The sequence below is a fragment of the Asparagus officinalis genome, chromosome 1 (assembly GCF_001876935.1).
Source record: "Asparagus officinalis chromosome 1, Aspof.V1, whole genome shotgun sequence".
In the NCBI taxonomy this organism is placed as follows: Eukaryota; Viridiplantae; Streptophyta; class Magnoliopsida; order Asparagales; family Asparagaceae; genus Asparagus; species Asparagus officinalis.
In genome coordinates this window covers 23777098-23789881 of record NC_033794.1, presented here as the reverse complement: position 1 = coordinate 23789881, position 12784 = coordinate 23777098, and the positions used below count along the sequence as shown (strand labels likewise).

At 35.4% G+C, this 12784-nt stretch overlaps 1 protein-coding gene across 1 annotated transcript in view; it reads right to left on the bottom strand.

Annotated features, from left to right (window-relative positions):
- The window catches only part of LOC109821434 (DDB1- and CUL4-associated factor 8-like), a 12932-nt gene continuing 424 nt past the window's right edge, over positions 277-12784 (bottom strand). Inside the window, exons 2-5 of the mRNA XM_020387619.1 lie at positions 6201-6452; positions 5722-5865; positions 4970-5647; positions 277-747 (exon numbers count right to left, since the gene is read on the bottom strand). Of these exons, the coding sequence (XP_020243208.1) occupies positions 508-747; positions 4970-5647; positions 5722-5865; positions 6201-6452 (1314 nt within the window). The 3' untranslated portion in view covers positions 277-507. The remainder of the gene's footprint in view (positions 748-4969; positions 5648-5721; positions 5866-6200; positions 6453-12784) is intronic.

Sequence of the window (12784 nt, the reverse complement as noted above, 5' to 3'; positions counted from 1 at the left end):
TTATCGTCACCTAACTATCAAAAGAGTAATGGGCTTTTTAATTAGGTCCATCTGCACTCCTACGGTAGACGAAGGGGTAATATATTAGACTTGTTTGTACTCCTAACTTGAGTTAGTTAAGCAGATAACCCACAACTTAATCTACAAAGACTATATATGTAACTTATAAAGTTGTATATTTTTCCAAAATCTAGGGGAGGCCATGACCATCCTCTGCCCTCCGCTGGCTTCGCTAGGGGGCTGCTTCTTTTGACACCTCTCGTAGGCAAAGACCAATGAAGCAAAAAGCTGTTAGCAGATAATATATTCATGTATCTTTCTGCAACAGAGTACAGTATGCTGATAGTGAAGCGGCTATTTACAAACTTAAAAACAAACCAAAAGCTGCAATGCAAGCAACCTTCAAGCTACGCGAACATAATAATTACTTAGTAATGAAACTTCCCCCCAAAACCCACTTCCATTAACAAGTGTTCACGGAGTTTCTTCTGTAGTTTTGGAGTCACCTTAGCTGACCGTACAATCTCCTGGACTTCCAGAGGTATCACCTTCACTATCATCATCTGATGAGTCATCACCTTCTGTATAATCCATTAAAAGATCAACTATACCTCGGTTTTCAGCTGAGCTTTCTTCCCTCCGCGCTCCTCGGCTATGCCCCCACCTCTGCTGTGCCAATACCTGAGCAATCAGCTGCTCAGGAAATGCAAACCGGCTAAATCTGACCCTGCTCTTGTTCTTCTTCAACTATTGTTAGCAACCCATGTCATCAACAGTGATGTCATAGTCATCCCCATCATCGCCAGAATAACCGTCATGATCATCGACATCATCCCAATCAATGTCATCATCGTCATAGTTGCCATTGGCATCATAGTCAGAATCACCAATATGTCAAACCAATCAATTCCATCAGGAATCAGAACATAGAGTGCAGAATTACACATCGAAATTCCACATGCAACTCTACATGCATTATATAGTTGAGTCTTACTTAATAGGATAGTTTTTAACTCCAATAGTGCAGAATGTGAAATTATAGTTGCAGATTTTGTTTTTAGGATCTCTGGACAAAATGCATATTTATCAGATTGTTAAATTTAAAAATAAAAAGTAGAAGAGAGGGACTACATCATCAACTTTACGAGCATTAAAAGGCAATTATAAACCAAGTATCGTCAGGTCAGTGTCATATTTTCAAAGTTCTCAAAGGATCAGAGGTTGGACTCCCATTCTTCGCCTAATCATCGAAACAATGCAAATGTTAATGGTGAGTCTCTAGAAAAAGAAGGTTGAAGACACTTAGACATTGATTTTTTTTTTCTCTTTTTAAGTTGTATCAAGCGTGTGACAGGAACCTAAAAAGCCTATGAAGGCAAACATTCATGGAGGATTTTCCACTATGATCTATGGATACAGATGTGAGGGTGAAAAGGAAGACATCGTCTCAGTTCCATATTCTACGATCTAGATACATGGGAACAGCGTGAACTTGTTTTTCACAGTACATTGTACTTAAGATATAAATTTTATGTACGTTAGGGCTTCTAAAGTCTGCAAAAATATATACATGCAGATATCGCATATGTTTGATTGTGAGTGTAAATATTTAAAACAAGAAGTTGTATTCTTTGTTTCCACAAATCCGATGATGCAAAAGATGGTGTTGTTTTTGCATCATTACATATATATACTATATACTAAAGTTAATGGGGATAAGCAATGCTTAGCTACAGTTCATCCCCGTTAATTCTGTCATATAGAAATGTGTAATAATTGCAAGAAAACAAATGGTCCAATGGTATGAGCCTCTGAAGGGAAAGAAGAGGGCATAGGGTTCGACTTGTGTCAAAGTCAGATATTTTGTAAATTTTTCCTTCTACAACTAAACCCGAAATTTATCCCAAATTACTATTAAGCCTACTTACTTCTAAGGTCGGATTTTTGTTCGTAAACCCAAAGCTTTACCCATAGCAGTTTTTAATCCCACGAAGTTCTAAACTTTTACTATGTTCTATGGTTATTTGCCATAAACCCAAAGTTCAACAAATTTTTACTTCTGACAACTAAGCCCAAAGTTTTACCCCAATTTACTTTTGAGCCCATCTGCTTCCAAGGTTGGATATAGACTCAAAGCTTTACCCACATTAATTTTTAAACCCACTCAGTCCCAAAGTTTAACTAGGTTTTTTTGCTCGTAAACCAAGTTTTACCCAAATTTATTTTTTAGCTCACCAACTTTCAAAGAGTCTTTTGCCTATGAACCCAAAGTTCTGTTCTTATTTATTTTAAACCTGTCCACTTCTGAAAAAGATTTTATGACAATGAAACCAGCCTCCATTTATTTTTATACACCCAACTTCCAAAACAATCTTAGACTCAAACTTATTTTAAGTTGTTGTATTGTTGTAATCTGCTATGTTTAGTTCAAAATGCGTGGATATGTGGCGTATTTTTAAACAAATTGCTAAACTTATTTGGCTTTCTCACACTAATGTTGCGTCATCACAAATTGTAAATGAAATTTTGCGTGAAAACTCAAAGTTCTATCCCTATTTATTTTTATACTCACCCGTTTCCACAAGGAATTATTTGTCTATAAACCAAAGCCCCCCACCATCCCGATCCCTCCCCCAAAAAAAATCCAAAAAAAAAACCCAATATATTTTAAAACCCGCCCCCCTTCCAAAATCATTCTTAGACCTAAGATATCTAGTCAAATTAAATTAAGACATTTTGTTTTTTCAACAGTTTAGTTTCAGTTTTTTTTGGTGAAACTTGCTATATTTTTCTCTAAGTGGTTAGGTGTAAGATTTTTTAAGATCAAATATTTAAATCATTATTTATTGTGACTTATTTCAAACTAAAGCTGCGGCATCACGCAAGTCAATATGACTCGTATATAGTAAAATTATTGGAGACGAATAGTGCATAGTTGAAGGCTTTCTCGAATAATTTAATATACAGAGCAATGTAAGAGCTTGTTTATTAAAAGGAATGTGCAATGGCGATATAGAGCTTCCATTTATGGCCCAGAGGTCACAAGTTCAAGCTCCTAAATTTTCAGTATTTTGCTTTTTCCTCTATGAGTGCAAAAATAAAACCCATCTAATTTTAAATTGGCCTAATACAACTTTTTTACTTATAAACCCAAAGTTTGACCTTGTTTATTTTTAAAGTCATCCACTTTTAAAGTCACTCTTCGAATTAATATATCCCATCCAGATTTTTCACCCCATAAACTTTTGAACTTACATACTTCCCAAGGTATTTTTTGCTAATATACTCAAAATTAACTCACTCGCTTCCAAAGTTACTTTTAGACCAAGGAAAACTTCATCATAAACATTAATGTTTTTCCGTTTTTAACACTTGCGCGACATGGCGAACTATATATGAATTTTTTCCCCTACAAACCTAAGTTTTACCACATTTATTTTTAAACCCACACACTTTAAAACAAGGTTCTTTTACCTATATACCCAAATTTTATCAGCAACTATTTTTAAACACATTCGCTTCTAAAATCAATTTTTAGACCCAAAATACTTGAAAAAAATTAATTTTAAATTCACCTCATAAACTACGTAATATATGATGTAGCTTGCTATTTTTTTATTTTAGCTTTTTTGTTATGAGTAGTTATTTGCATGGTATATATTTTAACAAAATGCTTGTCATTTTATTTATTTTTTAATGGTAGCATCATTCAGAAAAGGGATTTATGTCTATAAGCCCAAGATTTTATCACTAGTTATTCTTAAACCCACCCACTTGCAAAATCACTCTTACATCCAAAATACTTTACCAGATTATTTTTAAATTCACTTTGTCTTTCTAGAGTTTAGTATAATGCATAAGTTGGTACATTTTGTTATAACTTTGCTATGTTTTTGTTCTAATAGTTTGATATATGTATATTTCATTATAACTTTGCTATATTTGTGTTCTAATAGTTTGATATATTGTGCATTTTAAAACCAAATGATTTAACTTATTAAAATTTTGAATTTTCTTACACAAATGCTGCAGCGAACATGCAGGTCAATTCTGCTCATTCAAAATAAAAAGTTTGTATGTTTAACTTTTGGTTATATTTGAGATTGTTACAACAAATAAAATTAGGAAAGCAGTTGATATTAATAACTTTTGAATAAAAATTGTGTAATGTGCTGATGCATTTTCTTTCACAGAAGCACCAAGGTGTTTAACCATCTGTAGAATGGGTTTATACTGTTGACCACTATGAGTCATACTTCCAACCCATGAACCTAATTACCCTGTTAGTAAAAACATACATATTTATGAAAAACAAAAACAAAGATATAAACCAACACAACACTCGAATTAAGACCTCATTTTAAAGGTTGCAGGCATGAATTACAAGGAGGGTTCTCAGATTGAATGATCCATGTTGATTTTTGCATGATCCGATTCAATATCCTGCTTGCAAGTTTATAAGAAAATCTTGATTTCTTAAATTATATGAATATTCTCCCTAAAAGTTACAAGTAAAAAAGTAGTATCTTCTTGCCAATATCTAGTCGAATTATATACGAGCAAAAGCAAATTAAATTATATGTCCAAATTAAGGTTATAAACAACCAAATGGTAGCAGCACTTCGAAACTAGAAAACATGGAAAAACAAAAGGGTTAGTATTAGTCCCTCAAATCTTCAACAACTCCATATTACTCCCACAACTCCTTGAAATTACTCATATGTCCTTCAAATCCTAGGGGGCTTTCCCCTAATGACCAAGGTACCCTTCAACTAATTATTTTTGAAGGGAAGGAACATAAACTGAGTGGTATTCTTATCATTGCGGGACTAAATTGCAAGGCCCCTTGGATTTGCAGGACTAGAAGCAATTTCAAAGACTTGAGGGACTTATATGAAGTTATTGAAGATTTGAGGGACTAATACCTAAATATACCAAAAACACAACTGGGTAGCCAAAAGTTACATACCTCATCCATATTGACCGGTTGTGCCCGCTCGATGGCATTGGGAGTCCATATTTTGATGTCATTCTCGATACCACTACTTGCAATTGCTGTGGTATAAGGGTGAGGTTCAATACAATTAACCACGTGTTTATCTCCTTCCATCGCACGTAAGAGCTCCCCATCCTTTTTCCTCCAGATAAATATTCGGCCACAGTCTGATCCACTAACCACATACTCACAGTTGGGACCATAAAAGTTCACCCCTTTGACTGTATCACAGTTGCGATGCCCCTTAAAAACCCTGGGCATCGATTCAGCATCCTTGGCATGTGATAGCGTTGGATAGGGTCCAAGACCTTGGTCCTTGGAGAAAAGATAAATAAACTCATCATTATAGGAGGAAAGAAGTTCACTTTTATCCGAGAATGCCAATCCTGTAATCCCAATTTGATTATGACCGATCAAACGCTGAGGGCAGAAGCAGTCAACCGGCTGACCAAAGTCAGTTGACCCGTTCCCTTTGTACTTGCGAATGTCATAAAGCCGAGCATACTCATCTGATCCTGCAATTGCAAAGTTATTGCTATCCCTTGGATCTATCACTATAGCATTTAGATGAACAATAGGCATGTAGGATGATTTATCTTGAAAGGATTTGCATACAAAGAGTTCCGTAGCGGATTCTGTTCTGAGGTCAAACTGCAGGAGAGAATAATAAGGTTAACGAAAACGTATAAGTAGGTTGAAAGATGCAACCACACAGAAGTACCTACACGCTGAACCAAACCATCTTCTCCACAGCTATAAAATATATGAGGATTTCCCGGTTCGATTGCCAACTTATGAGCTTGGCCTTCATGCTGCGCTAGCATTTTAGTAGCCACATGTCCAGCTTCTCGTATCTGAGCAAGTCTCACCTGGTCGCATAATTTATAAAGCAGGCTGTTAAATTTTCGTTGGGTTAATTGCGGTTAGACCCCCGTACACTATTGCCCAATTGCAAATAGACCCCTTGTAGTTCAATTGGTGCGGATAGAACCCCTGAGCAAACTTACTTGCCTCTTTTATGAGTAAAAAAGAAATGGACAGCGTGTCTATCCGCACTTGGGCAAATAGTACAAGGTCTATTCGCACCAATAGAACTACATGGGGTCTATCTGCAATTGACCTTTTTGCTTTATTAGAACATCAACTTGCAAACACAGCATTAGAAAGATCTAAGAAAAGCATATGTAAATCAATCAGTATATACCTCCCCATCAGCAGCACATGTGACAAGGGTCCGATCATTAGTATCAGGCATGAATCGTGCTTGAAAAATATTATTTGAGTGGCAAGAATGGAATGATAGCTTAACCTTCCCAGTGTTCCAATCCCACAAGATCACCATTCTATCATCAGATCCTGACACTAGAGTATCACCATCTGCATTGAAGCTTACAGTGTTCACGCAGCCTCTATGACGATTTAGTTTCCTGTGGATTCCCAAGCGCAAAACAAGATCCTGTGCAAGAAAAATAAAGTAAAATAGATAAAAACAGTTTGTAGAAAGGAACGCCTCAACAGTTTACAATTAAAAAAACAACTAAACAAACATTATAATTTCACAACTACTGTAGTCACAAAAACTTTCAAGTCATCCATTCAAAGCAATTTGTGACAGGGATATTGATGTTACTCCCTCAAATATTTCATATTTTGAGATTAGTCTCCCAACTCATTGAAATTGCTATTAGGTCCCCAAATCATATAAGTTGTATGAAATTAGTCCCCCAAATCACTGAAATTGATCTTAGCCACCCTAGATATATAAGTTGTTTGAGATTAGACCCCCTGATTAGCACCCATTTGAACTAGAGGGAATATTCCTTCAACTATAACATTTGGGGGATGGAACACCAGTTATACCTTTTTTTAATAAAAACACAAACCTGATTTAGGGAGAGAGAGAGAATGATTTTGGTGTTATTTTGGGGCCTCTGGAAAGGGAAATTATTTTTCCCTTTCTCAGAAGATGAAGCGGGAGCTAAAGATAAGGAAAATTGATGTCTTGTATAGTTGTATTTATTTATTTATATTTTTGGGGGTGTGTGTTTTTTAGCCACTCGCTATACATTAATGCCATGTATCCCTTTTTTCTTTCTCAGTTTGGATATGGATAAATTTATCTTCCTACCCTTAGCCTGTTTGGATGGAGGGTAGAGAAGGGAAGGGTAGGGGTGACAATCTAGACCCAAACCCAATAATCTACCCATACCCACCCACAAAATAGTCTAACTATACCTACCTACTTAACGAAGCGGGTCCTAAATGGGTGGGTATTGCTTCCATACAGCCTAAATGGTTCATAACCAGGCCCGCCCGTAACCAACCCAATCTGATCCGCCCCCCACGGGCCACACCCACGCGTTCTCCTTTCTCCCCTCTTTCTCAAACGCTCGAGCCCTAGTTCCTCTCTCTCCTCTCAAGCGCTCAATTGCACCTCTCCCCATCGAGTTTCCTCATCTCTCTCCGATCGAGTCATAGTTCCTCTTGATCAACAGGAGAATCGAATCTTCAACTTGTGGAGGCAATGATTAGTGTTTGAGTCTAGTTCGAGCGTCTCTCCTGTTCAAATTCAGGCCTTTGATCGAGCTATTACAACATTCAGGTCTTCAATCGAACTAATCACTAGATTTTGAGGTACATTCTTAGTAGGGTTTCTTGATCTTGCCTTCTTTCAATTTGGGGTTTTTTAATCCTGTCTCCTTTCAGTTTTGGGATTTTCTTGAGTCTTTTATTCTTATGGGCGTTAATGTTATAAATTGAGGAGCTTTGTAGTATGTTTTAGTCTTGAGATCATATTGGATTGATAAATTTTGCTAAAATTTTGGTTTAATTTGAAAAGTTTGAATTTCCAACCGCATCATCGATCATTCATCTTCGATGGGGTGGAAAGCATTCTTTGCTTCAGGCTCAAATGGCTTATATGTGTTTATTTACTCAGTAAAATACCTAGTGCTTGATCTAAGAGGACCGAGTGAGACAGCATCTGTAGTAATCTGTATTGGGTACTCGATCATTATGGTTTTTGCTGTTGTATTGGCTACAGGAGTGATTGGATTCTTTGGTGCATTGGGAGTTCTCAATTGTCTTGTCTTGTTGAAAAAACTGTATCTAAGAGACTAGGATTAATCTATACTCGAATCGACCTTTTTAGTAGGTATAATTTTTAATTTATATGTACAGCTATGGAAGGATGCTTATAATAATGGTTAACTGGTTCTAAGCAATATCTGTTGATTATTGAGCAATATTGTTATGCCATTTTCTCCTTACCATGTGTATGATGTGTGGCTCCTATGTTTAGCAAAAAATTGATATTGACATGGATCTTGTGTTGGAATTTGTTGGATAGTATTCTTTTTCTTATTGTAGTTATTTGTTATATATGAAGCTATTTTATTAATTTTTGACATTTGATTTGATATTACAAAGTTATTTTTCTTGTTTCAGTTACTATGTTTTTGAATGAATTTACTGCATGTGATGATGGTAGTGAAGCTGATAATGAAACTATATCTAAACGTAAAAGAAGAGAAAAATCAAAAGTTTGGGAGTATTACCGAGTTGCCTGTTGATAGTGATGGGAAAGCTAAAGTTCAGTGCAAGAAATGTGACCAAGTTTATGTTAGTGGTCATGGTACCACAAATATGTTGAGGCATATTCATTCTTACCCAAAACGGGATATAGATGAGGCTGATTCATCATGGAAAACTATGCCATTAGATCAAGATAATTACAGAGAAATGTTGGCTAGCGTCATTGCATTGCATGGTTATTCATTCTGTTTTGTAGAACATAAAGGGATACGCAAGTTACATACATTTTTAAATCCTGAAGTCAAGCATATCTCGAGGAACACCACTAAAGCTGATTTGCTTAAGTTGTACAATAAAGAAAAAAAAATCTTAAACAAACTTTGAAGCTAGTTCTTAGCAGAATCAGTATAACTACAGACTTGTGGACCTCTTCAACATCAGATTACTACATGTCTCTCACTGCATATTACATTGATGAGCAATGGATTTTACAAAACAAAATATTAGTTTTGTTTCATATTTCACCTCCATATAGTGGGGCAATTTTAGTAGAGAAGCTATTTTATTTACTGAATGATTGGGGCATAGAAAAAAGAATTTTTTACTGTTACATTGGATAATGCATCATATAATGATGCTTTTATGAAAATTTTGAAAGATCATCCTACTTTAAGGGAGCATTTTGTCTCCAATGGTGAATTTTTGCATGTACGATGTTGTGCTCACATTTTAAATCTTGTTGTACAAGATGGTTTAAAAGTAATTGATAAATCTTTATCCAAGTTTAGAGAATGCATTAAACATGTAAAGAGTCCCCTGGAAGGAAGAAAAAATTTGCAGAGTGTATCGAACAAACTTGTTCAGTTAGTGCAAAGAAAATTCAGCAAGATCTGTCTAATAGGTGGAATTCCACCTTTTTAATGTTAGAGAGTGTTTTACCTTTTCGTCGGGCATTTGAGAAATTGAAGATAATCGATTCAAATTTTACATTTTGTCCATCAACTGAAGAATGGGTAAATGTTGAAAAAATAGCAAAGTTCTTGAAACCTTTTTATGAAGTGTGTACTCTTTTTTCTGGAAGTAAATACCCAACTTTTAACTTGTATTTTGGTGGAGTTTGGAAGATACAAAAATGCATAAAGGAGGAGATGATAAGTGAAGATGAAGACATAAAATCCATGGCAAGTGATATGGAGAAAAAGTAATAAATATTGAAAGTGTTATAGCAAGATTTTATCCTTTGCATGCATCTTAGACCCCCGTTATAAGGTGAAATATGTGGAGTTTTGTTTTCAAATAGTGGGTCTTGGTTCTACTCATGTGGTGACTATCTTGGATAAGCTAAAGCTTCTTTATAAAGAATATGAGAGAGCACCAAATGATATATGCATGGTCAGTAGTAGTTCGGAAGAGGCCTTTGTAGATGTTCGTGATGATGAGATGCTTGAGTTTGAACAGTTTGAGAGCCAACTAGTTTCAGTCAGTAGCACCAAGTTTGAATTAGAAGAGTATTTAGATGAAAAGATGCTTTTTTGGAAGAAAAATGAGAATCTGAATGTTCTTGAATATTGGAAAGTAGATTCTGAGAAGCGTCCTCAATTATCCATGATGGCTCGTGATATACTCAGTATCCATGTTACTTCAATGGCCTCTAAATCTGTTTTCAGCAAAGCTGGTTGTGTGCTTGATAAGTATCGCAATCGTTTTCTTCCGGAAAATGCCGAAGCTCAAATATACCTTGGTTCTTGGTTAGATGGGGTTCCTTGTAAGTTGCTTACTTTTACTTATTACCTTCTGTAAATTTATGGTGTACATGTGTTATATTAGACTAACATAGATCTAAATGCAGCTTTGGAAGATATTGAAGAATGACATCTGTTGGTGCATGATTTTAGTGATATTCAAAATTTTAAATCTGAAGGTGAAATCTAGATGTGTATTTTCTTTGAGGTATTTTCTCTCTTCCTTTTCTCTCTTGATAACATTGATGGAAAATGAACCTAAAAGGCACTGAAAGATCAAATAAAGGAGGGATCAAATCTTTTTATGGGCATGATGCTATTTTTGGCGATTGGTCCATTTTTGTTCTGTTACGCTCTTTTGGGAACATGGAAAAAAATTGGTACTTTATCTGACACCAATAATATTATTAGATTTAAAGAGGTGTGTTGATTTTGATAGTTTCATTTGGACAGAGTTGGAGAGATAGGTGATGAAATTAACTGATATTACGTTACGTACCATTGAGCTTGTGGATTGAGAAGAGATGTGTGCCGATGCATCAACCATTTCAAACTTGGTGGGATTTTTTTAAAATCTTTGATTGGTTAATAGAAGTAACATGCTATTAATATCCTCTGACCGTGACAATTTGTCCAATATACTAGGTGGTATTCTTGATATGGAATATATATTGCATCTGTGCCAATATCAAAGCTGATGAATGTGTAAGTTCTCTAGTTCCTTTTATGATTGTTGCTTCTGTATATCTTGGTTCTGTGTATTAATACTTGCTAGTAATCAGATTAACCGGAAGAAATATCTTGAGTTTCAATTAGTCGTCCAATCTCAGCCAGGCAAATATATTGAAATCAAATTAAAACTACACAAGATTCTGCTTGAATTTAATTGGTTACTAATTGGTGGCTCTTTATGTATGTTTTTCCACAGGGAACTCTTCAAAAATAAGGTTTTCGAATCCATATGATAAGGATATCATTAGCAACATCAAAGACTTTATAAACCCCGTGGATTACAGCCTTCATGTAATCAATGTGCTGTCTTGAAGCTGAGATCCTTGAGCATGTTAAAATGATCGGATGTACATTATTCTCATCATTATTTTTTTTATGTGATCATTGCTAAACATTCATTATGAGTTCACACGGTGGTTTTATTTAGAGTTGTGCGACAGATTGGAAAGAGAGAAATGTTATCCTGATACTGTAATATTTAATGTTTTGATTTCGGGTCTTCGCAAGCAAAGGAGAGTTAGAGAGAGGATCGAGCTCTTAAAGGTAATGAAGCTTAAAAGGATGTTATCCGAACTCTGAAAGTTATCAAGCGCTTGTTTGTGGTTTGGTTGAATTGAAAATGTTTGTAGAGGCTAAAGATTTCATGTTTATGATGGTCTCTGAAGGCTTTTGCATGAGTTTTTTGTCGTATAAATTGGCAATTGAGGGTTTTTGCAGTGAGAAGTTTACCAAAACCCCCCTGCAAGTTTATAAAAAATCCCCTAAAAATTTGTAGAAAACCCCCTTAAAATTTACAGAAAACCCCCTGAAAGTTTACAAGAAGACCCCTGAAACTTACATATATATAAAAACATCATAACTAAATGGGTTATTAGGTCACCCATGAACCACCCATTTAGTAAGTGGATAAGAAGTGACCCATTTAGCAAATGCTAAATGGGTTATAAATGGTCAAGTGGTCACAAACGTGCCCACTCATTTATGACCCAACCAAAACCTAACCAAAACCCACCAAAACCATCCGTTTGACAACCCTAGTCCGGAAGGGGAAGGAAAATTTTGGTTTATCTTTGTTTGGGAGTTCTATTTAGAAGGGTAGAGGAGGGGAATGAGGGGAAAATTGAACTAAAATATTACCCCCCAAATTGGTGGGTAAAGAAGGGGAAGGGAAGGAAGGAAAAAAAAATTCCCTTCCCTTAGTCATCTCCCAAGCACACCATAATTTTTAAAAAAAATTGTAGACCATGATACCGCAGGTGTAGCCTTTCACAAACCTTTCTATATATGATAATTTACACATACATACTTCAAAGTTAACCTCGTTTTTCCCTCTGCTACCCTACATATTTTCTTGCCTATAAAAAATATCCTGAAATTCAAGAGAATTTAGTTTCAATACGCTATTATAATTCTTTTTGCCTAAAAACCATCCTAAAGTTCAACATTAATAGAATCAACTTTTGTACCCCCTAACTCAAGTTTTTGTTGAAATTTGGGATATGAAAGTTTATTTATTTTTTGTTAAGTTTAGGATATCAAAGTTAAATTTTGTTGAATTTTCAAACATGTCCCCACCTTTGCTTTGCATTAGACAACCACAGCTATGTAAACATGCCGATCCATCTACCGCTTGCAACTACAAATCATGAGACTCAGTACTAACATTCTGGAGGGTTTTTTCGGTATTAGTACCCAAAATCTTTCATATTTTGAAATTAGTCCCCAGAATCTTTTTATTTTGAAATCATCCCCCAAATTAAGTGCTCTGAAATCAGTCCCC